Source organism: Pelodiscus sinensis, unplaced genomic scaffold (genome assembly GCF_049634645.1).
Source record: "Pelodiscus sinensis isolate JC-2024 unplaced genomic scaffold, ASM4963464v1 ctg76, whole genome shotgun sequence".
Lineage (NCBI taxonomy): Eukaryota > Metazoa > Chordata > Testudines > Trionychidae > Pelodiscus > Pelodiscus sinensis.
The window spans coordinates 190,946-216,254 of NW_027465891.1; the positions used below are offsets into that span (position 1 = coordinate 190,946).

At 66.7% G+C, this 25,309-nt stretch overlaps 1 protein-coding gene and 1 long non-coding RNA gene across 7 annotated transcripts; one reads left to right on the top strand and one right to left on the bottom strand.

The window, feature by feature from the left end:
* Positions 1 to 1,332: 1,332 nt before the first annotated feature.
* On the bottom strand, positions 1,333 to 20,904 carry PCED1A (PC-esterase domain containing 1A). 6 transcript variants are annotated; one of them, XM_075916071.1, is made up of 10 exons: positions 19,231 to 19,407; positions 15,783 to 15,885; positions 14,499 to 14,578; positions 13,599 to 13,831; positions 12,637 to 12,787; positions 9,960 to 10,206; positions 8,971 to 9,054; positions 8,352 to 8,549; positions 7,946 to 8,194; positions 2,006 to 2,137 (listed from the first exon to the last, which is right to left on the bottom strand). In XM_075916071.1, the coding sequence occupies exons 1-9, from the start codon at positions 19,279 to 19,281 to the stop codon at positions 7,983 to 7,985; spliced, it is 1,359 nt and encodes a 452-aa protein (XP_075772186.1). In that variant the 5' UTR covers positions 19,282 to 19,407; the 3' UTR covers positions 2,006 to 2,137; positions 7,946 to 7,982. The 6 variants fall into 6 exon arrangements, with proteins under 6 accessions (XP_075772189.1, XP_075772185.1, XP_075772188.1 ...); XM_075916072.1 differs by having other exon boundaries at positions 2,016 to 2,137; positions 7,950 to 8,194; XM_075916074.1 differs by lacking the exons at positions 7,946 to 8,194; positions 19,231 to 19,407 and adding an exon at positions 20,662 to 20,904 and having other exon boundaries at positions 1,333 to 2,137.
* On the top strand, positions 5,655 to 12,643 carry LOC142824303 (uncharacterized). The gene is made up of 3 exons (XR_012899227.1): positions 5,655 to 5,904; positions 6,518 to 6,722; positions 11,405 to 12,643. It is a non-coding gene; the product is annotated as an uncharacterized LOC142824303 (long non-coding RNA).
* Positions 20,905 to 25,309: the final 4,405 nt, after the last annotated feature.

Genomic DNA, 25,309 nt, shown 5'->3' on the forward strand with positions numbered 1-25,309 from the left:
CTCACCCACCTCTCCCTCGCAGCCTCGCCACCCCCCCAGCTCTGCACGCCACCCCGTCAGCCTCACCCACCTCTCCCTCGCAGCCTCGCCACCCCCCAGCTCTGCACGCCACCCCGTCAGCCTCACCCACCTCTCCCTCGCAGCCTCGCCACCCCCCAGCTCTGCACGCCACCCCGTCAGCCTCACCCACCTCTCCCTCGCAGCCTCGCCACCCCCCAGCTCTGCACGCCACCCCGTCAGCCTCACCCACCTCTCCCTCGCAGCCTCGCCACCCCCCAGCTCTGCACGCCACCCCGTCAGCCTCACCCACCTCTCCCTCGCAGCCTCGCCACCCCCCCAGCTCTGCACGCCACCCCGTCAGCCTCACCCACCTCTCCCTCGCAGCCTCGCCACCCCCCAGCTCTGCACGCCACCCCGTCAGCCTCACCCACCTCTCCCTCGCAGCCTCGCCACCCCCCCAGCTCTGCACGACACCCCGTCAGCCTCACCCACCTCTCCCTCGCAGCCTCGCCACCCCCCAGCTCTGCACGCCACCCCGTCAGCCTCACCCACCTCTCCCTCGCAGCCTCGCCACCCCCCAGCTCTGCACGCCACCCCGTCAGCCTCACCCACCTCTCCCTCGCAGCCTCGCCACCCCCCCAGCTCTGCACGCCACCCCGTCAGCCTCACCCACCTCTCCCTCGCAGCCTCGCCACCCCCCCAGCTCTGCACGCCACCCCGTCAGCCTCACCCACCTCTCCCTCGCAGCCTCGCCACCCCCCAGCTCTGCACGCCACCCCGTCAGCCTCACCCACCTCTCCCTTGCAGCCTCACCACCCCCCAGCTCTGCACGACACCCTCCCCCACAGCCTCGCACAGTACCACCGTGCCCCCACACTACCCCCAGCTCCGCACACCGCCCCCCCCCAGTGCACTGGCCGCTTGGCGCACTTCCTGCCCGTGGTCTGCTCCACAGCAGGGAAAGGGCCTTGTGACAATGGTGGGGGTAGGGAGGGGCGCTTTGCTCACAGCCCACGGCAGCTATGGGGCAGAGCTGGGTCCAGCCCCACCCCCGGTCCCGGGGAGGCTGAAGAGCTACAGCAGCCCTGCGGGGAGCCGGCCCGAGCAAAGGGCCACTCCGCCTCCGTCGGGCACAACCAGCCCCCCACGGCCTCGGCTGGGTCTGGCCCCGGCCCCGTCAGCCCCCGGCCCGGCCTGCTGCCCAGGAGGCAGGCGCCACCAGCAGCCCCCCGGCAGAAAGGGCAGCAGGACACAGTCTCCCCTCGTTCACAGCTTTATTATTTACAGTGTCGAACAGCAGCTCCTGCTCCGCGCCGGCGGGCGGACGCCCCCAGGGACTCAGCTCCGGCGACCGCAGGCCTGGGGCCGCGAGCCGGGTGAGACTGGAGGTTACGTGCCCGGAGCTCCCCGGCTGGCGTAAAACACCCCCCGCCCCCAGGACCGCGGCAGCCGGGCCCCGAGCCTCCGAGGAGCCAGCCCTGTGATGAGCAGGGGAGGCCCCGGCCAGCCCAGCGGGGCAAGTCCCCCCCCGTCACCCCCGGGCCCGAGGGGACGGCCACTCTCTGAGCTCGGCCCCGGCCCCACTGCCATGGCGTCCCTGCAGCCCACGCTGGGCCGGGGCTTCCCACCGAGCGAGGGCCCGATCCCGCCCAGCGCCTGCAGCCCCCCTGGGGCAAGGCCTGGCAGGGGGCCCCCACTTAAAATATGCTCCCCCCCCATTAGCCCCATGCAGGGCTGGGACGGCCACCGGCTCAGGGCCCTGGCACCAGCCCAGCGGGCCAGGCAGACACGGTGCCCGAGGGAGGGACACGGCCCTTCCTCCTGCCAGCCCGCCCGCCCCTAAACCCACCCGTCACAGCTCAGCCCCCGTCGCTCCCGGCCGGGGGGCCCTGGGTCTCCTCTCCTGCGCCGTGGGTCCCTCAGTAGCAGCGGTGGTGGGGCCAGTGGTAGGGGGGCCCGGACCTCCAGCTCACAGGCTGCCGCCTCATCACGAAGCCCTGTGAGCGCCAGCCCCGGCCCCCCCTGGGCGGGCTCCCGTGCTGGGGCAGGAGGGCGGGGGGAGGGTCTCCCGAGAAGCCGGCGAAGGGCCCGGGGCCAGGCGGCGCGCCCCACTCCGCTGGGAAGCCAGGGCCGGCGTCTAGGAAGAGAAGGGGGAGACGCGTCAATCCGGGGGGGTTAATCTGCCAGTCCCCCAGCACAACAGGCACCTACACCAGGCACTCGGCCGCAGACCCTCACCCAGGGCAGGTCGGTGCCCCTGCTGCAGCCACGGGCCCGGCCACGCCGCGCCGGAGAGAGGCCGAGCGGATCCCTCCCGGCTGGCCTGCGGCGGGCTCGGGGCGTGCGCAGGAGGGATCGGACCTCGCCGGGAGGCAGGGCCCTGCGCTGAGCTAAGGCAAGGGGGGGCCTGGGGCCGGGGCCTTCCCCTGCAGCAAGGACGACTGGGGGCGGCAGAGGGGCTGCGTGGGGACTAAGCACCAGGCCGGCGGCCAACGGGCTGGACATGCCCCCCCACAGACCCATAGCAGGGCCACGGCGGAGCGAGCACACCCCAGAGTGCGGGGGTTACACTGGGCCCAGGCGGAGCCGAGCTCCTGTGCTTGTGAAGCGGGGCCAGGCGTGAAGGGAAGGGGAAGAGCAGGAACCGTGGATAGAGCAGCAGGCGGAGGAGCAGGGGGCAGATCCGTCTCTACACTGTGTCCTGCTCAGTCTAGCTTGAGGCCCGGCAGTTCGGCCAGTAGCTGGCCCGGAGCGGCTGGGCCCTAGGCCTGGCTCGCCTTGGTCTCCTCCCCGGGGTGGGGGGTGCGTCACCGCCGGCGCCTGGAGACAGAGCCCCGCTGTACCTCAGCCCTGGGCTCGGAGCCCGGCTGCATTTCCCACGTCCAGGGACTTCGAGCCCGTCCAGCGTAACCACGTTTTAAAATGGCTTTGGTCTCAGCACGCCCAGGGCCCTGCTATGGGCTGTGCAGCCTGCCCCGGGGCAAGAACCTTAGGGCCTGGGCTCGGTTCCACCGGCGAGCCTGCCCCCGCCATTGCCCCTCCTCAGAGCAGGCTCCGCAGGGAGCAGCAGGATCCCGCTGGTGGGAAGAGCGTCCATGCTCCAGACTCACTCACGTTTCTCCTGCCGCTCTCCATGCAGCCAGCTCTGGGGTGCAGCGTGGCAGCGCCCTGGAACGTGCGCACAAAGCTCAGGCCGGGGCGTGCCGTATCAGCACACAGCAGGGCAGGGCGCCGCGGGGGGGGGTGGAAGCTCAGGCCGGGGCGTGCCGTATCAGCACACAGCAGGGCAGGGCGCCGCGGGGGGGGGTGGAAGCTCAGGCCGGGGCGTGCCGTATCAGCACACAGCAGGGCAGGGCGCCGCGGGGGGGGGTGGAAGCTCAGGCTGGGGCGTGCCGTATCAGCACACAGCAGGGCAGGGCGCCGCGGGGGGGGGTGGAAGCTCAGGCCGGGGCGTGCCGTATCAGCACACAGCAGGGCAGGGCGCCGCGGGGGGGGGTGGAAGCTCAGGCTGGGGCGTGCCGTATCAGCACACAGCAGGGCAGGGCGCCGGGGCAGGGGGGAGGTGGAAGCTCAGGCCGGGGCGTGCCGTATCAGCACACAGCAGGGCAGGGCGCCGGGGGGGGGGGGAGCTCAGGCCGGGGCGTGCCGTATCAGCACACAGCAGGGCAGGGCGCCGGGGGGGGGGGGGGAGCTCAGGCCGGGGCGTGCCGTATCAGCACACAGCAGGGCAGGGCGCCGGGGGGGGGGGGGGGAGCTCAGGCCGGGGCGTGCCGTATCAGCACACAGCAGGGCAGGGCGCCGGGGGGGGGGGGTGGAAGCTCAGGCCGGGGCGTGCCGTATCAGCACACAGCAGGGCAGGGCGCCGGGGGGGGGTGGAAGCTCAGGCCGGGGCGTGCCGTATCAGCACACAGCAGGGCAGGGCGCCGGGGGGGGTGGGAGCTCAGGCCGGGGCGTGCCGTATCAGCACACAGCAGGGCAGGGCGCCGGGGGGGGGGGGTGGAAGCTCAGGCCGGGGCGTGCCGTATCAGCACACAGCAGGGCAGGGCGCCGGGGGGGGGGGTGGAAGCTCAGGCCGGGGCGTGCCGTATCAGCACACAGCAGGGCAGGGCGCCGCGGGGGGGGGTGGAAGCTCAGGCCGGGGCGTGCCGTATCAGCACACAGCAGGGCAGGGCGCCGCGGGGGGGGGTGGAAGCTCAGGCCGGGGCGTGCCGTATCAGCACACAGCAGGGCAGGGCGCCGGGGGGGGGGGGGGAGCTCAGGCCGGGGCGTGCCGTATCAGCACACAGCAGGGCAGGGCGCCGGGGGGGGGGGAGCTCAGGCCGGGGCGTGCCGTATCAGCACACAGCAGGGCAGGGCGCCGCGGGGGGGGGGAGCTCAGGCCGGGGCGTGCCGTATCAGCACACAGCAGGGCAGGGCGCCGGGGGGGGGTGGAAGCTCAGGCCGGGGCGTGCCGTATCAGCACACAGCAGGGCAGGGCGCCGGGGGGGGTGGAAGCTCAGGCCGGGGCGTGCCGTATCAGCACACAGCAGGGCAGGGCGCCGGGGGGGGGGGGAGCTCAGGCCGGGGCGTGCCGTATCAGCACACAGCAGGGCAGGGCGCCGGGGGGGGGTGGAAGCTCAGGCCGGGGCGTGCCGTATCAGCACACAGCAGGGCAGGGCGCCGGGGGGGGTGGAAGCTCAGGCCGGGGCGTGCCGTATCAGCACACAGCAGGGCAGGGCGCCGGGGGGGGGGGGAGCTCAGGCCGGGGCGTGCCGTATCAGCACACAGCAGGGCAGGGCGCCGGGGGGGGGGGGGTGGAAGCTCAGGCCGGGGCGTGCCGTATCAGCACACAGCAGGGCAGGGCGCCGGGGGGGGGTGGAAGCTCAGGCCGGGGCGTGCCGTATCAGCACACAGCAGGGCAGGGCGCCGGGGGGGGGGAGCTCAGGCCGGGGCGTGCCGTATCAGCACACAGCAGGGCAGGGCGCCGGGGGGGGGGGGGAGCTCAGGCCGGGGCGTGCCGTATCAGCACACAGCAGGGCAGGGCGCCGGGGGGGGGGGGGTGGAAGCTCAGGCCGGGGCGTGCCGCACCAGCACACAGCAGGGCAGGGCGCCGCGGGGGGGGGTGGAAGCTCAGGCCGGGGCGTGCCGTATCAGCACACAGCAGGGCAGGGCGCCGGGGGGGGTGGAAGCTCAGGCCGGGGCGTGCCGTATCAGCACACAGCAGGGCAGGGCGCCGGGGGGGGGGAGCTCAGGCCGGGGCGTGCCGTATCAGCACACAGCAGGGCAGGGCGCCGGGGCAGGGGGGGGGTGGAAGCTCAGGCCGGGGCGTGCCGTATCAGCACACAGCAGGGCAGGGCGCCGGGGGGGGGGGAGCTCAGGCCGGGGCGTGCCGTATCAGCACACAGCAGGGCAGGGCGCCGGGGCAGGGGGGGGGTGGAAGCTCAGGCCGGGGCGTGCCGTATCAGCACACAGCAGGGCAGGGCGCCGGGGGGGGGGTGGAAGCTCAGGCCGGGGCGTGCCGTATCAGCACACAGCAGGGCAGGGCGCCGGGGGGGGTGGAAGCTCAGGCCGGGGCGTGCCGTATCAGCACACAGCAGGGCAGGGCGCCGGGGGGGGGTGGAAGCTCAGGCCGGGGCGTGCCGTATCAGCACACAGCAGGGCAGGGCGCCGGGGGGGGTGGAAGCTCAGGCCGGGGCGTGCCGTATCAGCACACAGCAGGGCAGGGCGCCGGGGGTGGAAGCGAATGGGGCTTTACTCTACAGGAGCTGGGCCAGGAGCCCCGGACACTTCTGCGCGCGAGAGGGGGAGGCAGAGTCTGAGAGCCGAGCACTGGACCTGCCCCCGGCCCTTCCTCCCCCTGGGCTCTGGGGCAGGGGCCCAGGGGGGACAGGCTGGCCCCAGCAGCAGTTAGCGTCTCTGTCCAGGGTCAGTCTGCGAGCACCTCTCTAGTCATGGGCAGAGGGGGGAGGTAAGAGGCAGGCGGGGGGGGCAGTGGCTGACAGCTTGCTGGAACCACACCCACGGATGCCCCACGCCCAGCCTCTGGCCCTGCCCCCTTTGCAGCGCCCCAAAGGGTCAGTCTGAGCAGTGCCACTGGCCATGGGACGGGAACCGGCGGTTCATGGAAGAGCCGAGGAACCTCGTGAATTCCTGGCGGTTACTCGACTGGGGCCGGGCAGCCCCTCTGCACCCCGTGTCTGCAGGGGATCCCTCGGGGGCGGGGCCACAGCCAGCACGCTCCAGCCCCACGGCCACGGAGGCCCCTGCCACCTCCATCAAAGCAGCAGTGCGGGGGCCAGGCGGGAGCTGGTCTACGAGGGGAGCCAGTTTCAAAACAGCTGCCCTCACAGACGGCTGCCTGGCCCCACGCTGGTACCCCTGATACAGACACAGCAGCGCCAGGTGGCGGGGGGGGTCTGCGGGCCAGGCTGCTCCAGCACGTACTGGCAAGGGGGGGACGTGCGCGTAGGCTACAGCATTAACCGACAGGCTTTGCGTCTCGACCCCGCACTCACGTCGCTACTCCGCACTGAAACAGGCGAACCCGGCCCCCGGAGGCCACGAACGCAGAGTCTCTGCTCTGGCCGGGTCCAGCAGAGAGTTCGGATTCAAGCAACTCTCGAAAGCGCCGATTTCCGAGGAGGAGGAGGGAGAGCGAGATGCCCTCCCGCCAGCCAGTGCTACGGACGTGGGACTGGAGCAGGGCCGGACGATAGGTTTTAACAGGGCCGCTCCCAGATTTGGTAAGCGGCCAAGGGCCATGCGTCTGTGGAGGGGGCGCGGGGTCTGGGACGGCGGGTGGGGCGGACAAGGGAGCTTGGGGTATGGGACTGGGGTGCAGGAAGGAGTGTGCGGTCAGAGTGAGGGGGCTGGGATCTGGGACAGGGCTTTGGGGTCGGGGTCCAGGAGGGGTTGGGGGTGCAGGGCCGGATTCTGCCCTGGAGGGGTTGGGGGTGCACAACCGGATTCTGGCCTGGAGGGGGTGCAGGGCCTGGGAGTTGCGACCTGGAGGTGGGGAGGGTACAGTGGAGTCGATTAACCGATTAACCAATAAGCAAAAGCGTACAGGTTACTGCTATCGGCTACGCCATTTCCCTTCCTCCCGACCGGCACGGTGTTTAGCAGGCTGGCCAGCAGCCCGACTCAGTTCTGGCTCCTGCCTACCCCGCTGCGGCTCTGCGCTCACAGTGTGTTAGGGGCCAGGCGGACAGGCAGCCCGGCTCCGTTCCAGCTTGCGGGTCCAGGAACTCAGACCCCCCCCCACACTGCTGCCTCTATCAGAGGTACCAGCACAGGGCGACAAGCAGCCAGTCTGCAAGTGGTTTTTAAACTCCTGCCCGGCCCCCTGCGCTGCTGCCGGCCCCGCCCCCGGGGGCTCTAGAATAGTCGACTAACCAATAAGAATTCATCAGGTAACTCGGCTGGTCAGTTACCCGAGATTTCACATCCCTAGTGCAGGGGGTTTGGGTGGCCTGGGGCAGGTAGCTGGGGGGGGGGGGGTGCCAGAGGCAGGCTCGTGCTGGGAGGCGCTTACCTAGGCAGCTCCCAGCCAGCAGCCCTGCAGGAACCCGAGAGGCTCCCTGCCTGTCCCCTGCACTGGCTGCTCCAGGGGGCTCGGCTCCAGCACAGGGACGGGAAAGGGAGGGAGAAAAGAGGCTTCACTCTGCCCCTGCTGCCAGCAGAATTTTTCAGCTCCTATTGGCTGGACACTGGCCAATGGGAGCTGAGGGATTTTGCGAGGGGGCGGGGACAGTGCACAAAGTCTCCCCCTCCCTCCCCAGCATCCAGAGCAATCAGCAGCCAGCTGTTTAAAGCAGCCTGAGCTGCTGTGTAGCAGGGGTGCTGGCCAGGTGGCCGCAGGCCGGATCCAGGGGCTTGGAGGGCCACATCTGGCCTGCTAGTGCCTCTTGCCCTCCTGATTTAGACCCTCTCTAACCTCTGGAGCAGCCCTGCAGCCATTACGTACCTACCAGGGCCAGCCACTAAGCTCTTGCCAAGTCATGTCATGTGGCGGAGAGTTCCACAGGCCCATCGCGTTCCATTTTGTTACGCATGCCCCTGGCTCGAGGGCCTGGCTGCAGCAGGGCGTGAGGGAGCCAGGCTAGAGCCAGGAAGGTGGCGGAGGAGCAGGGCATAGAGGTGGCAGCAGTAGGAACGGAGAGGAAGGAGCGGGTTGTGCACAGATCAGAGAAGACAGGCCCAGTTGAGCAGCCACCTGCAGAGGAGGAGCAGAGAGAGGGGGGTCCGTGCAAGACCGGACAGAAACGCGGAGAGAAACAGAGGCAGGAAGTCGACAGCGCCAGCGGCCACCCCAAGTGAGAATCCCCCAGGGCCAGGAGCATGAGGGGGGGGCAGCAGGAGCGTGGACCTACCCTCCATGCTGAAGCTGGGGCAGTCCTCAAAGCTGATGTACCCGGAGAGGGGTGCCCCAGGCCCCGCCTGGTTGGGGAGGAAGGGGGAGTCTTCCTGGAAAACCGGGTCCTTGGAGGGGCAGCGGAAGTCGGAGGGGGGCGGCAGGCAGGCGCTGGGCCGGGGCGTCCAGGCCAGGCAGCTGCTGTCCCACGCGGGCCCTGCAGAGCCAGGAGTTACTGAGCACGGAGCCTGCCAGGACACGGCAGCGGGGCCGGGCGGCGCGTGTCACACGGGATCCACGTGGGTCAGCTCACCGCCCTCTGCTGCTGCACCCGCAGCTCAGCCACAGGGCCCCGCGCTGCCGCCCCCGGGGCTCCCTCCCATGCACCCGCCTGGGGGCGGGGCCTGTGGGGGCCACGCCCTCGCCAGCCACGCATTGGCCCTGGGCGCCCCCTGCTGGCTCTCGGCAGCAGCGACCCAACTGGAGCCATGGTGCAGCACCATGGAGCTGGGGGAGGAGGCTACTGCCAGCCACGCCCCCCTGCCGGGGGCTGCCCCCAAGTGGAAAGGGTCCCTTTCCCAGCCACCTCCCCCACACGGTCAGCCAACCCCCGCCCCACCCACCACCAGGAAGCTTACCCTGGGGGTGGAGCGGAGCAGCCTGAGGCCCCGGGCGTGGGGTGGCCTGTGAGCCCCACTCCAGGGAGTTTGCCCCAAAGCAACCTGAAGGAGGGGAAGAGGGAATCCATCAACAGCAGAGCCACCCCCCTCTGCCCATGTCCCGCCCACACACACACCGCCCGGTGGCATGGCTCCCCCGTGCCCCCCCCTGCAGCACACCCCGCCCACGTTCCCCTCCAGCACGCACCGCCCCATCCATGTCCCCCCCAGCACGCATCATCCCACCCAATCTCCCCCTCCATGGCATGGCCCCCCCCACATTCCCCCTGCAGCACACATCGCCCCATCTCCCCCCCATGTCATGGCCCCCCGCAGCACACTGCCCCGCCCACGTCTCCCCCCCACAGCATGCCCCGCCCCGCCCCCCCACATTCCTCCCCGCAGCACACTGCCCCGCCCACATCCCCCCCAGAGCACACACGTCACGCCCCGCCCAACCGAATCCACCCCCCCGCCTATGTCCCCCTCTGCAGCATGCACCGCCCTGCCCAATCTCCCCCTCCCCCCGGCATGGCCCCCCTCACAGTACGCACTGCCCCGCTCAACTTCCCCCCTCCCTCCCACAGCATGGCCCCCCCCCCACCGCAGCACACACCGCCCCACCCAATCCCCCCCCGCGGCATGCCCCTCTGCCCACATCATGCCCCACCTCCCAAGGCATGGCCCCCTGCCCACACCCTCCTGCAGCAGGCCCCCCCCGCCCAACCTCCCCCCCAGCGATTAGTCAGATCACAGCCGTTCAGCACCCCTAGCCAGCTCCCTGCCCCGCTCAGCCGCCGGTGGACGTTAGCCGGGCTCTGCCACAGCAGCTTCCCTGCGTTCAGCGACTCCCCTCTGGCCAGGGGCAAGCGCCACCCCCAGGGGACAAGCCCCGTCCAGTCCTGCGCGGTGCTCCCAGTGTGCCCATCACCCCTGGCGTCTGGGCACCACCAGCCCCTCCCGCTCACCGTCCCGGGGCCCCTTCTCCGGGACCTCCACGCCCCAGGCGTCGGCCACGTGGGCCAGCAGCAGGTGGCTGATCCTGCGGTGGGCGGCCTGGTCCCAGTGGATGCCGTCCTTGCTGCGGTGGCGGGCGGCGAAGCGGAACTGGTAGTGCAGGTCCAGCACGTCGAAGTGGTGGCTGCTGGCCAGCACCGCCCCGTAGAAGTTGCCTTCGATCACGTCCTGGCGCAGCTCCTGGCCTCGGTGCTGCAGCTGGAGGCAGAGACAGGGGCCGTGGGGCACATGGACTGGGTGGGGCACGCGCTGGTGACCAGACCTCACGAGGGCACCACGCTCGTGGCAGTGGTGCACGACGGCGTCTACCCCGGGGCATTCCTGGGGGTGCAGGGCTCCTCTGCCAATAGCCGCAGGCAAAGGCAGGGCCCACCAATGCCAGTTGACGTGCTAGGCCCCAGCTCAGGGCTAGCCCCCCCCCCCCCAACCTGCTGCAGAACAGGAGGGGCCAGGCCAGCTGGGGGCTTTCCCTGCCTGGGCGTTTCAGCGCCACCCCCTTGGGTCCTTGGTGCTCACCTGTCCGTGCAGGCTCAGGCTCGGGCATGCAGGGAGGGAAGCTGGTTTCACAGCAGGGCCAGGTAGCCAGTGACCAGGAGAATAGCAGCAGTTCCCATGACTTGATCACAGTTACAAGAGGCAGGCAGAATAATCCGGCCCTTGGTGGGGTCTCATAGGGCCAATGTCAGTGAAAACAATCACAAGACAAATCAACTGGGAGGAAGAATTTAAGCAGGAGAATGCGAATGATCACTGGGGGGGATTGTTTAAGGATTGGATGTCCCAAAAGCCAGACTGGAGGAAGAAGGCTGGTTTAAAAAAAACAAATGCACAATCTGCTTTAGAGTGGAAGTGAAGATGGCTAGAAAGCAACGTAAAAGATGGAAGATAGGGGAAATGAATAACAATGAATATAAATCAGATGACAAAAAAAAATGTAGAAAATTGATAAGGGAAGCCAAAGGACGCAATGAGAAATCTATGGGCAGCAGAGTTAAGAACAGTAAAAAGATTTTAAAATATATCAGGAACAAAAAGAATCTTAACAATGGCATTGGTGCATTATTAGATGGAAATGATACAATTATCAATAGTAATGCAGAGAAGATGAATATCTTCAATAATCATTTCTATCCTGTATGTAGGGAGAGGAAGGGAAGATGATCTGGTCTCATTATACAATGATAACACTTCTCACTCCACTATCGCTGGAGAATGTGAAACGGAAGCAAATAAAATTAGACATCTTGAAATCAGCAGCTCTGGAGAACTTGTGTTCAAGAGTTTTAAAGGAACCGGCTGGGGCACTTGCTGCACCATTAAATGTTGGATTATAATAAGTCTTGTAATACTGGGGACGTTGCAGAAGAAAAATAACATCTTGCTAATATTTTAAAAGGTTAAATACAATGACCCAGAGAATTCTGTGCCTGTCCGTCTGACCAACGCCAGGCAAGATACTGGAGCGTCCGTGTCAGATGAATGAATGAAACGGTGCATAATGCAGCTGAGCATAGTACACCACGTCCGCGTGACCAGTTCAGACACCACGCTTCATCGGTCAAGGCAACGGAACTGATGAACACAGGTTTGACGCCACACAAAATGGGCCACTTACTAAACAGGGCACAGGCTCCCCATGTGTGTGTTTCATGTGGCTACATTTCAAGGTGTATGTCTGGGATCAAAGTCCGCAGGCTGTAGTTACAGGGGGGGGGACCCTTCCCTGGAAGGCAGGGACCCTGAAAACCACCGGGGGATGTTGCGAAATTGGAGGGGTCAGAGAAGAGCCATGAGACGCAAAGGGCTAGAAACCTGCCCGAGAGCAACAGGGAAGGTAAACAGCCCCTGGAACCAGTCCCCAAGGCGGGGGGGCTCCCCAGCACAGGGTTTGGAAGTCAGGCCTGGCTGTTTCGCTGGCATGTGCTCGGGGAACGGGCGGGGGCCGGTCCCGGCTGGGCTGGCAGGTCAGACCAGGATCGGGACGGCCCCGGCTGGCCTGGAACCGAGCTGTTCCGTTAGAAATAAGACAGGAGTCGGATCACTCGGTTCCCTGCTCTGTTCGCGCCCCCGGGGGCCCCCGGCATTGGCTACTGGGCGGGATGGAGCTGGGGTCTGGCCCGGCCTGGCCGTGCTTATCCAGTGGGCACAGTCCGGCGACCGGCCGCGGGACAAGCTGCCAAGGGGGCGGCGGATTCTCCATCTCCCGACGTCGGCCCGCTCTGCCTGGCGACCCTGACACACGTGGCTGGGCTCAGCGCAGGGGAATTTCTCCAGGCTGGGCCAGGCCGGAGGCCATTCTAGAGGGTCCCACGTCCCAGGACCCCGGCTCGGGGACAGAGGAGGCGGCGGCTCCCCAGAGCGGATGAGGCCTGTTTCCATCCAGGCCTGTCGGGTCAGAGCAGAGGCCCCTCAGCACTCTGGGGAAGGGGGGGGGGGGGTTCAGGTTGGAGCTGGGAACCCCGGGGGCCTGTCCCAGGAGGGTGCCTGGGTGGGCTGTGTGCCGAGGGGGTGGGTGCTGGAGAGCGGGGCGGCCCAGGGCCTGGCCCCTGGCAGACGGGGAGCAGGGACTGGCCTGCCCCGGGCTCAGCGCGTCCCCCAGCCCCGGGGCGAAGCCGCAGTTTGCTTTACCTCGGGGATGAGGAAGCCCCCGACGACTCTGTGGCCCACCGGCATGGTCATGTTCCACACCAGGAGGCAGGCGTGGGGCAGCACCTTGTCCAGCCGGTTGAAGGCCTTCTCCAGGTTCAGCCGGTACTGCTTCATGGACAGGGGGCCGTACCTGCAGCGGACGGCGGAGCAGACGGACGTCACGGCCGTAGGATGGACACGGGGCAGGGTCCACGGCCCCCCGGAGAATGGGCTCTGGGCAAAGCCAGGAGCCTGCCAACCAGCCCCTTTCCAGGAACGGCTCCTGCCCATTTCCACCGGCCTGGCGGGCGGCTCTGCCCCGAGGCGCCAGCCGCAGCCCGCGCCAGCCGCAGCCCCGGCAGGGACGGGAGGTTGCCCGACCTTCCCCAGCGCGAGGCGGGGAGTTCGCAGGGCGAGGGGCAGCGACTGGACCCACTGCCTGGCCAGCGCCACGACATGCCAGCAACCCCGGGAGTGGTGCCCGCTCGCCGCTCTGAGCCCACCCGCCGGTTAGGCTCCCTCCTGTGGGCAGCCCCGTGGCTGCCAGGTTTGCAGAGCCCGGTGGGCCGAGCCAGCACCTCCAGGCCCTGCCCCGGCTGGGGCGCCCCGAGCACCGCACACGGCCGGCAGCGAGGCAGAGCCCGGCGGGTCGGCAGTGGAGCTCTGTCCGGGGGCAGGCCCCTTGCGCTGACGGGGCAGATGAGCTGAGTCAGGAGGCAATTTTCACCCCCACCGCACTGGGACCCCTCTGGCCCAAGGTCCCTTTTCTGCCTGGCCTCCTCCCCCAACACCGGGGGGAGGGGGGGAAGAGAAGGACCCAGCTGCCATGTGCTGCCCTCTGCCGGACAGACGCAGAACTGCTGCTCCGTGTCTCATGAGCCCTGTACTGCCAGCAGATCCCCCTTGGGCGGCAGCAGCCCTGGGACGGCGGTTCCCAGCGGGGGGGGGGGGGGGGGGGGTACCTGCTCACGTCCCACAGGCAGGAGTTAATGACGAGGACGTCGGGCTGGGGCCCAGCCTGGAAGTCGGCCAGGATGCTCTCCATGTAGTCGGAGTAGATGCGGGTGACGAAGTAGAAGCGCACCAGGTGGTGGTCCGTGCGGTACTGCCGCACCTCCTTGTAGTGGGTGCCGTTGGTCAGCTCGCCCCGCACGCCGCCCTCCACCAGGCAGTCGTTCTCAAAGCTCAGCTCCCCCTGGCCGAGACGGGACCCGACGCTGACACGGCCTCGCGTCTGCACGGCACCAGCCCCTCCCACCGCGGGATCCAGGTGCAATCGGTACCCACAGGGACGCCGGGTTCTGCCCAGTGCTGGCTGCACCCCTCCCGCCCCGCCCACTGGGTGGCACCAGGTTCACCAGGCACTGTCCAGCGTGCGAGCCACTTGCACACACTAGTGCAAGCAGGGACCGCTGCTGGTGGGCTGGGGAGGCACAGCCAGGACTCGGCTGCAGTTCCCGGTAGAGTCCTGTGGTTCCACTTCCGCCCGTCTCCAGCTCTACCCACAGGGCAGCGCTGCCCTCTAGCGGCCGTTCTCTGGCTAACACCTGGTCAGACAACCTTAGCCTACCCAGCTGCCTGCCAGCTGCCCTCTCGGGAGCTAGCGAGTGACCCACGCTGCAGACCTGACCCGGGGCACGGAGCCAGCCAGGCCAAGGACCGGGAGTGCACCCCAGAGAGCCTGTGCACCCCTCTGCCCCCCCCAATGCCCATCCCCGCAGTGCCCGGCCAGGCAGCTCCCCGCCTTGGCACATCACCACTTTCACCCGCCCCGCGCCCACACCCAGCCGGCCTCAGCGGGCCACATGCCGGAGGGCAGGGCCCGGCTGTGGGTCAGCCCCAGGGGATTCCCAGCACCGTACCTTGGCTTTCAGCTGGGCCTGGCTGAGGAGACGGTCCTTCTGCAGCAGCAGCACCAGGTCCTTGTAGACGGATCGCTGGACTGCAGGGACATGGAGACAGGTGGCCCAGGGCCGGCCCCCAGCCGCTGGGACGCGAACTAGTCCCACGACCAGCCCAGGTCTCACTTGGGGAGGGGGCAGTTAGGGGCCCTGCTCAGCATGTCTGCAAAGCCAGGAACCAGATGGGCCAGCAGCCATGGGGCGGGGGGGCTGTGCTGCGTGGCTATGGGGGGGCAGGGCAGCTGTGCTGCGTGGCTGGGGGGGACAACAGGTGTGCTGCATGGCTATGGGGGGGCAGGGCAGCTGTGCTGCATGGCTATGGGGGGGGGACAGGCGAGCTGTGTGGCTATGGGGGGGCAGGCGTGCTGTGTGGCTATGGGGGGGGCAGGGCAGCTGTGCTGCGTGGCTATGGGGGGGGACAGGCGTGCTGCGTGGCTATGGTGGGGCGGGGCAGCTGTGCTGCGTGGCTATGGGGGGGCAGGGCAGCTGTGCTGCGTGGCTATGGGGGGGCAGGGCAGCTGTGTGGCTATGGGGGGGCGGGGCAGCTGTGCTGCGTGGCTATGGGGGGGCAGGACAGGCGTGCTGTGTGGCTATGGGGGGGCGGGGCAGCTGTGCTGCGTGGCTATGGGGGGGCGGGGCAGGTGTGCTGCGTGGCTATGGGGGGGCGGGGCAGGTGTGCTGCGTGGCTATGGGGGGGCGGGGCAGGCGTGCTGCGTGGCTATGGGGGGGCAGGGCAGCTGTGCTGCGTGGCTATGGGGGGGACAGGCATGCTGTGTGGCTATGGGGGGGCGGGGCAGCTGTGCTGCGTGGCTATGGGGGGGCAGGACAGGCGTGCTGTGTGGCTATGGGGGGGCGGGGCAGCTGTGCTGCGTGGCTATGGGGGGGCGGGGCAGGTGTGCTGCGTGGCTATGGGGGGGCGGGGCAGGTGTGCTGCGTGGCTATGGGGGGCAGGGCAGGCGTGCTGCGTGGCTATGGGGGGGCAGGCGTGCTGCGTGGCTATGGGGGGGCGGGGCAGGTGTGCTGCGTGGCTATGGGGGGCAGGGCAGGCGTGCTGCGTGGCTATGGGGGGGCAGGCGTGCTGCGTGGCTATGGGGGGGCAGGGCAGGCGTGCTGCATGGCTATGGGGGGGCAGGGCAGCTGTGCTGCGTGGCTATGGGGGGGCAGGCGTGCTGCGTGGCTATCAAGAGGCCAGGGAGCCACCCTCCCTCCCCCCCAGGGCCCCGGCGTCCCCCGTTGCTGACTCACTGGAGTCCCCCATGATCACCACAAACTTGTTGTGCAGCAGCTGCTGGACTTCTCGCGTTAAGAACGTGGCCATGGCTCCGGCAGCTCCCCCGCCAGCACAGCCCTGCCGGAGAGAGGGGAGAGACTCAGGCCGGCCTCCTCCTCCACCTGCGCCAGGCACCGCGCCCGCCCGGAGAAACACGCACGCTGCTGGTGCGCTGCGCCACCGCCAGCAGGAATGCCACGGAGCCACGGGCAGGGCCAGCCCAGGGACCCCCATGGAGCTGCTAGCCACGGGCAGGGAAGGCCCAGGGCCCTCCCCAACCCCCCCGGAGCTGCCAGCCACGGGCAGGACTGGCCCAGGGACCTCCGTGGAGCTGCCAGCTATGGACACGGACGGCCCAAGGACACCCCCCCACGGGCAGGGCCGGTGTCGAGTCAGGGTGCGTGTAGCGGGGACGTGTGTCCCGTCACGTTTCTCCTCAAGGCCGCTGTGCTCGTGCCTAGGGAGACGGCTGGAATCCGCCCGCATACTTTGCCCGGGGGCCAAGCGAGCAGGGCCGGTGCCAGGGAACGGTGCTGCACAGGCCCGGTGCAGCAGCACGGCGGGAGGGGAGGGGCAGGGCAGCAGGCTGAGGCCAGGGGCCCAGACGCCGCCGTGCAGCTGACTTTGGGAAGGATGTTTGAAGCGAGATAAGAAGCTGGCACGCCCAGGGCCGGAGGCCAGAACCCGGAAGGGCGGGGGCGAAAGCGCAGAGCCCAGGGCACCAGGACACATCGCCCCTTATCTGCAGCGCAGCTCTGCGGGCTGGGGAGGACACGGCCCGAGCTCAGATTCACAGCCCCCGCCCGAGCCAGCTGCCGATTTGCCAGGCAACCCCAACTGCGGCCACACAAAGCAAGTTTGCTCGCGACGCCGAGCCCCACAAAGGGAAACTGAGGCGCGATCCATGCCTGGCACGGCTCAGCCCCCGCTGCTGGGGGTGCCCAGGCTGCTGCTCCTACCTCCAGGAGACAGGCGGGCGGAAGGACGGGCAAGCCTCCATCCCAGCCCCCGCCCCACAATCCCCTACCCCGAACTCCCTCCCGCACCAGCCTCCGTCCCAGACCCGCCCCCCAATCCTCCCCCTGAACTCCCTCCCGCACCAGCCTCCATCCCAGCCCCCGCCCCACAATCCCCTACCCCGAACTCCCTCCCGCACCAGCCTCCGTCCCAGACCCCGCCCCCCAATCCTCCCCCTGAACTCCCTCCCGCACCAGCCTCCATCCCAGCCCCCGCCCCACAATCCCCTACCCTGAACTCCCTCCCGCACCAGCCTCCGTCCCAGACCCCGCCCCCCAATCCTCCCCCCGAACTCCCTCCCGCACCAGCCTCCATCCCAGCCCCCGCCCCACAATCCCCTACCCTGAACTCCCTCCCGCACCAGCCTCCACCCCAGACCCCGCCCCCCAATCCTCCCTCCCCCCCCCCCGAACTCCCTCCCTCACCAGCCTCCACCCCAGACCCCGCCCCCCAATCCTCCCTCCCCCCCCCGAACTCCCTCCCTCACCAGCCTCCACCCCAGACCCCGCCCCCAATCCTCCCCCCTTCCCCGAACTCCCTCCCTCACCAGCCTCCACCCCAGACCCCGCCCCCCAATCCTCCCTCCCCCCCCCGAACTCCCTCCCTCACCAGCCTCCACCCCAGACCCCGCCCCCAATCCTCCCCCCTTCCCCGAACTCCCTCCCGCACCAGCCTCCATCCCAGCCCCCGCCCCACAATCCCCTACCCCGAACTCCCTCCCGCACCAGCCTCCATCCCAGCCCCTGCCCCACAATCCCCTACCCCGAACTCCCTCCCGCACCAGCCTCCATCCCAGCCCCTGCCCCACAATCCCCTACCCCGAACTCCCTCCCGCACTAGCCTCCACCCCAGACCCCGCCCCCAATCCTTCCCCCCCCCCGAACTCCCTCCCTCACCAGCCTCCACCCCAGACCCCGCCCCCCAATCCTCCCCCCCAGAACTCCCTCCCGCACCAGCCTCCACCCCAGACCCCGCCCCCCAATGCTCCCCCCCCCGAACTCCCTCCCTCACCAGCCTCCACCCCAGACCCCGCCCCCCAATCCTCCCTCCCCCCATCCCAGCCCCACCGTCTCGGTCCATACCGCGGTAGAGCGCGGCCCTCGGTCACTGAACTGGGCCAGCCGAGTTACTGCCCCCCCCCGCGGCCGGAGGGGCTGGGCCGGGCCGTGGGGCGGGGCGGGGGCTCCGAGGTCCCTGCAGCCCGGGGGGGCCCTTGGGGCGCAGGCTCCGGCTGCCCGCGAACCGTCGGCGCCCCCGGCCCGTTCCCGATGCGGGGCTGGGATTGGAGCAGGTGCGCCCGGGGGGGATTTAAAGAGACAAACCCCTGACCCCCCCGTAACCGCCCCCCCGGCGCGCCCCGCACAGCCCCGCGGGCCCCCGGGGGGCAACAGCCGCCGCTCGCTGCCCGGCTCCAGTGGGGGGGTCAGAGCAGCCCCCCGCGGAAGGGCCGGACGAACCGGGCACTCGCCGCCCGGCCAGCCACGTGGGGCGATGCGGGGAGCGGGGCAAAGCCGGGCTGGCTGCACCCGCCGGTCGCTCCCGGCTCCGGGCAGCGAGCGAGCCCCGCCCCCTCGGGGGCAGCCCCCCGGCCCGCAGCGTGCCCGCCCCGGGGGTGCCCTACCTGCCCCGGGGCGCCCGGCCGGGCAGCCCGCCAGGCTCTGCCCTCCGCCGCTTGCTCCTCGGCTGCCGGCGCCTGGCTGGGCTCCCTCCCCGCCGTGCCCCGCGGGGGCAGACAGCCCAGCTGGGGGGGTTGGCCGGCAGGGGGCGGGGGCAGAGGTCAGCGGGGAGACCCTCCCCCTCCCCCGCCCGCCTGCAGGGAGGGGAGACTGGAGCAGGAGCCGGGACCAGCTGGCAGGGGGGGACTGGCCCATGGGTGCTGGATCTTGGGGCCCAGCCCAGCAGTGGCTCTCAGCTCCCCCATGCCTGGCGCACAGTGGTCGGGCCCCCGGGCCAGCGTGTGGAGACATGGGCTGCGCTAGGCCTGAGCCCCCCACCCCAGGGTCCAGCCCAGGGGAGTCAGGAGCCAGGACGCGGAAGCACAGAAAGGAGGCACCGACCTCTGCTCCAGCCCCCCTACCTCCTGGACTGAGCCCCTGGAGGCAGGGTCCAGCCCAGGGGAGTCAGGAGCCAGGAAGCACAGAAAGGAGGCACCGACCTCTGCTCCAGCCCCCCTACCTCCTGTACTGAGCCCCTGGAGGCAGGGTCCAGCCAAGGGGAGTTAGGAGCCGGGACGGGGCAGCACAGAGAGGAGGCACCGACCTCTGCACCATCCCCCTCCCCCCCCCCCCCCGTACTAGCGGGCTCAAGAAGGGGAAGGCCCCAGGCCTCCCCGGAGCAGAGCCCTCCAGGGGAAATATGCCCCATGTGGCCATGCCCTCCCCCTCCCGCAGCCCCTTGTGACGCTACCTGAGGTGGGGCACTGAAGAGAGATGGAGACTCCCAGAGCCCCCGTCCCATGCCACGCTCTGGCCCTGCGTTTCTTGGCTGGGGTTCGGCACAGGAGCCTTGTCAGAGCCTTCAGCTACCACCCATGAGCCCCGGGGCGACCCAAGATGAGCCGACCTGCCTTAGCAAACAAACCCACTTGTCCAAAGCCCCCTGCTAGGCAGAGAGGGGCATAAACCGCCCCCCCCCCCCCCGCCTGCTCCTATTGTTCGGGAGAGCGGGGGTGTGACGAGAGCCTCCCCTGCTGCCAAGGCTGGCTAGCTGGGAAGCGGACAGACCTCAAGGCCACCCAAAAATAAACCCAGATAGGAGCCGCTGGGTCTGCAGGGAGCGCCCAGGCTGGGGGAGACGCACAGACACGCAGGCGCCTCGCTGCGCTGTAACCGGGTCCCCACCGGGGGACAGTTCTCAGGGCCCCACAATCAACCCCCTTCCAGGGCAGCAGGCAGACTTGCTAGAGAGTGTCCTGTGCCACCGGCCCAGAGTGGTGCTAGAACGTGGGGTAACCGCCCCCCAGGAGCCCTGCCTGAGCGAGATAAGCCAGCAGAGAGTTTTGCTGCTGTCACAGCCTAGTGCTCCGGAGCCTCCCTTCCAGCCACAGGAAATGCCTCCAGGCGCCTCCCTGGGTGCAGCCTGCCCTGCTCGCTGCCTGGCCCGCAGTGCGTTCTGCTGCCTGGGCTGCCCTGCACGGCAGTGCCCGGCCCCAGCACCGCCTTGGCACTAGTGAGATGCTAGGGCCCTGGCCTGCGTCCCTGCCACGAACCTGCCCCCGCTGCCCACAAGGAGCAAAGATCCAGCTGCTGCGCCTAGCTCTGGGGAGTGCCGAGGCGTAGGAGGCTGCTGCTCCATGCAGGACCCCGCGGGAGGGAGGGGATACACCGGCCCAGGCTGCAGATTGAGGAATGTGTGGGAGAGGCCCCATGTTACACGTCCGTCCTGGGCCCAAGGAAATCTGCTTGGCCCCAGTCCCACCGCTCAGAGGGACGGTGGCGGGGCTCCCCGTGGGGTGTGGGTGTCACTTGCTGTGGCACAGGGCCTAGACTGTAAGGCCAGGAGGGACCACCACGGTCTAGTTGGAGCCCTGCCCGTCGCAGGCCACTGCCCGACCCCCCCGTAACAGACCCCCCACCCCCCGTAACAGACCCCCCCCGTAACAGACCCCCCCGTAACAGACCCCCCGTAACAGACCCCCACCCCCCGTAACAGACCCCCCGTAACAGACCCCCCCACCCCCCATAACAGACCCCCCCGTAACAGACCCCCCACCCCCCGTAACAGACCCCCCGTAACAGACCCCCACCCCCCGTAACAGACCCCCCGTAACAGACCCCCCCACCCCCCATAACAGACCCCCCGTAACAGACCCCCCCACCCCCCGTAACAGACCCCCACCTGTGGCTGCCTCACTGTCGACTCAAGTCATCCGTCCCGGTGAGAGCGAATCCGCCGCCCAGAGCGGCTCTGCCTGCTGGTGCCCCGGCCCCGTGCTGCACGCCCCAGGGGCTCTGTGGCACCGACCCTGCCGTGACCCACCAGGCAGACCCCTGGGAAAGAGCCCTTGGCAGGGCCCCCGAGCCCTCCCCAGCTGGCGTCGTGCCTCCAGCCCTGGAGAGATTTGCTGCCAGCAGCCGCAGATCCGCCCTTGCCATGGGACGCAGCCTCATCCTACTGCCCCCACCACTGGGGCACCCAGGTCAGTGGTGGCTTGGGGGAGGGGTGGGCAGGGGTGGAAGCTTGGAAGAGGGGCGGAGCAGAGATGGGAAGAAGTGGGGGGTTGGGAGTTGGAGGGGAGGGCGGAGTGGAGGGGTGGAGCGGGGGGGGGGGTTCGAGCCTCCCTCCCCCCCCCAGCCAGAGCAGGAGTCAGTGCCTAGACCTGGATCCTTAAGGATGATGCTGAACAAAACCGGCCCCAGGACTGATCCGTGGGGCACCCGCCTACCGACCGGCAGCCGCTGCTCAGCGCCCGCTGGTCCAGCCGGCTCCTCTCGGCCTCACAGCCCACTTAGCCAAGCCAGACTCCCTCACGTGCTGGCAAGAAGCCTGTGGGAGAGCGGAGGGAGGGTGCTGTTCTCCTGCCGCCTGGCTCCGGGGCAGCTCCAGCGCCAGCAGCAGCGCGGAAGAGAGGGGAGCGACCCCCCCCCGTTTCTCAAGCCAGGTGCTGACCCTGGAAAGCGGGTGCTTTGCACCTTTCGAAGGGCTTCCGCCCCAGCCTGCGGGGATAAGGGTTCCCCGCCTCTGAGTCCGGCCAGCCATTTGCTGCCACGTTGGGGGGCCTCCTGCCTGTCCCCTGGAACCTCGCAGAGGGGGCCCCGCACAGAGCTAGAGGCAGCGGGAGGCAGGAACCCGGCTCCTGTGTCTGGGCGCCTGGACACAGGCCGGAGCAAAGCGACACCCGGAACCGAAACGAGCCTGGCTATTTTAAGTGAACACGCTGGCGGGTCCGACCACAGACTTCCCCTGGCGACAGAGACGTGTGCGAATTGGCTGCAGCCCGCCGAATGGGGCAGCCCCCACGCTGGGGCAGAAGGGCCATGTGGCCGGGCACGCTGCTGGGCCTTTGCACGAGCACTCCCGGCAGCCCCAGGTTCCCAGACAGCCCCCGGGGCGTCTCCTGGGGCCGTGGCCTCGATGGGGGTGGGCAGCCCCAAAGCATCGGCCCCTCCCTCGGAGCACCGGGGTGGGTGCGCCCTACTCCCCCGGGACAGAAAAGGGGGAGGGGCAGGCGCCAGAGCGCTCCCCACCTGGCCCGGGGGAGCAGGCTTAGCCCCTGGGTTGTGCGGGTTGCAGGCTCCCTGGCCCAGAGCTCACCCCCATCACCCGGGCCCCCGCTGCCTCCCCCAGTGCCCCATCACCACTGGCCCCAGCGCTCCTTCCCCGCCTCCATCCAGGGCTCAGGGGCCCCCAGGCTTGCCAGCCCCGGGTCCTTGCCGGGGCCCCAGAGGGAGGGAACAGCAGGGAACCTTCGCCCCCCGCCGCCCGTTCCCAGCCCTGACACAGGCCCGGGACCCCGGCCTGGCTCATGGCCACGCGTGGCGCTCTCGCACAAGACACGACGGCACAGGCACCTCGCTCGTGCGTCTGGTCTGCGGAGGTGCAGACGACTGCGCTGTTCTCACGGTGGCGTGGCTGCGTGGGCCTCCGTGGCTGCGGTTCTCCTGAAGGCAACGATGGGTTGAGGAAAACCTGTGAGAGTGGCTGCCTGCGAGAGTCAGGGGCTGCGCTTCGAGGCCCCCCAACAACATGCTGTGAGACCCGGCTCTAGGCCCCGAGACAAGCCCGAGCGGGGCGGAAGGGTGAGCCAGCCCTCGGGCCGGGGTAGCCCTAGCTCCCCAGCGGAAGGCATGCTGTAAGGGGCCTTGGAAGGCCTGTAGCCATATTGGTAGGGTTAAGGAAAGCCTCCTTCTGCAGCCAGACAGACGAGCAGCAGCCGTTCCTGTAAGGCCTGGAGTCACATCCTCCCATTCCTTGTAAACTGCGTTAAATAGTGTCACCCCAGGATCCTGTCCCGATGGCCCCCCTGGCACCAGATAAGAAACAGATCTCAAGGCGGGTAGAGAAAACTAATTAACAGCATTTCCTCTGGCAAGAAACTGTGCCATAGTGCGGCTGTGGAATCCGCATTCCGTGAGTATCGTCCGCACGCTCCTCGTGCTCGTCCCTGTGATCCCTGTCTGGTCGGGCACTGTTTCTGTCTGCTGGATAATTAATGTTGCCAGGTGTAAATCAGCCAGGGTGGCGGGGTAGGATTGGTTAGGTGATTCTGTTACAGTAGGTTATGATTGGTTAGTAACATTATACTAAAAGAATTGGTTAACGCAGAGCTAAGCAGGACTCAAGTCTCACTCTTTAAACTGGGGTGAAGGAAGGAAGGAAGGAAGGAAGGAAGGAAGGAAGGAAGGAAGGAAGGAAGGAAGGAAGGAAGGAAGGAAGGAAGGAAGGAAGGAAAAAAAGGAAAAAAAGGGGGAAGGAAGGAAAAGGGGGAAGGAAGGAAGGAATCATAGAATCACAGAATCATAGGACTGGAAGGGACCTCGAGAGGTCATCGAGTCCAGCCCCCCGCCCTCAAGGCAGGACCAAGCTCCGTCTACACCATCCCTGACAGATGTCTATCTAACCTGTTCTTAAATATCTCCAGAGAGGGAGATTCCACCACCTCCCTTGGCAATTTATTCCAATATTTGACCACCCTGACAGTTAGGAATTTTTTCCTAATGTCCAATCTAAACCTCCCCTGCTGCACTTTAAGCCCATTACTCCTTGTCCTGTCCTCAGAAACCAAGAGGAACAAATTTTCTCCTTCCTCCTTGTGACACCCTTTTAGATATTTGAAAACCGCTATCATGTCCCCCCTTAATCTTCTTTTTTCCAAACTAAACAAGCCCAGTTCATGAAGCCTGGCTTCATAGGTCATGTTCTCTAAACCTTTAATCATTCTTGTCGCTCTTCTCTGTACCCTTTCCAATTTCTCCACATCTTTCTTGAAATGTGGTGCCCAGAACTGGACACAGTACTCCAGCTGAGGCCTAACTAGTGCAGAGTAGAGCAGCAGAATGACTTCACGAGTTTTGCTTACAACACACCTGTTGATACAACCTAGAATCATATTTGCTTTTTTTGCAACAGCATCACACTGTTGACTCATATTCAACTTGTGGTCCACTATGACCCCTAGATCCCTTTCCGCCATGCTCCTTCCTAGACAGTCGCTTCCCATCTTGTATGTATGGAACTGATTGTTCCTTCCTAAGTGGAGCACTTTGCATTTCTCTTTATTAAACCTCATCCTGTTTACCTCTGACCATTTCTCTAACTTGCTAAGGTCATTTTGAATTATGTCCCTATCCTCCAAAGAAGTCGCAACCCCTCCCAGTTTGGTATCATCTGCAAACTTAATAAGCGTACTCTCTATCCCAGTATCTACATCATTGATGAAGATATTGAACAGTACGGGTCCCAAAACAGACCCTTGAGGAACTCCACTTGTTATCCCTTTCCAGCAGGATTTAGAACCATTAACAACAACTCTCTGACTACGGTTATCCAGCCAATTATGCACCCACCTTATCGTGGCCCTATCTAAGTTATATTTGCCTAGTTTATCAATAAGAATATCATGTGAGACCGTATCAAATGCCTTACTAAAGTCTAGGTATATGACATCCACCGCTTCTCCCTTATCCACAAGGCTCGTTATCCTATCAAAGAAAGCTATCAGATTAGTTTGGCATGACTTGTTCTTCACAAACCCATGCTGGCTATTCCCTATCACTTTATTACCTTCCAAGTGTTTGCATAGGATTTCCTTAATTACCTGCTCCATTATCTTCCCTGGGACAGACGTTAAACTGACCGGTCTATAGTTTCCTGGGTTGTTCTTATTCCCCTTTTTATAGATGGGCACAATATTTGCGCTTTTCCAGTCTTCTGGAATCTCCCCTGTCTGCCATGATTTTTCAAAGATCATAGCTAAAGGCTCAGATAGCTCCTCTATCAGCTCCTTGAGTATCCTGGGATGCATTTCATCAGGACCTGGTGACTTGCTGACATCTAACTTTCCTAAGTGATTTTTAACTTGTTCTTTGTGTATCCTATCTTCTAAACTTACCCTCTCTCTGCTTGTATTCACTACGTTAGGCACACCTCCAGACTTCTCGGTGAAGACTGAAACAAAGAAGTCATTGAGCATCTCCGCCATTTCCAAGTTCCCTGTTACTGCTTCTCCCTCCTCACTAAGCAGTGGGCCTACCCTGTCCTTGGTCTTCCTCTTGCTTTTAATGTATTTATAAAAGGTCTTCTTGTTTCCCTTTATGCCTGTAGCTAGTTTGATCTCATTTTGTGCCTTTGCCTTTCTAATCTTGCCCCTGCATTCCCGTGTTGCTTGCCTATATTCATCCTTTGTTAGTTGTCCTAGTTTCCATTTTTTATATGACTCCTTTTTTATTTTGAGATCGTGCAAGATCTCCTTGTTAAGCCAAGCTGGTCTTTTGCCATATTTTCTATCTTTCCTACACAGCGGAATTGTTTGCTTTTGGGCCCTTAA

Excerpts from the sequence above, each read along its gene's own strand:
- PCED1A (XM_075916070.1), bottom strand. The coding sequence starts at position 19,281 with ATGGGACGGGGGCTCTGGGAGTCTCCATCTCTCTTCAGTGCCCCACCT. Across the intron at positions 13,832-14,498 it reads AGGCCCAGCTGAAAGCCAAG|GGGGAGCTGAGCTTTGAGAA; the intron begins GTACGGTGCTGG and ends CGTCTCGGCCAG. Across the intron at positions 10,207-12,636 it reads GGGGCTTCCTCATCCCCGAG|CTGCAGCACCGAGGCCAGGA; the intron begins GTAAAGCAAACT and ends CTCTGCCTCCAG.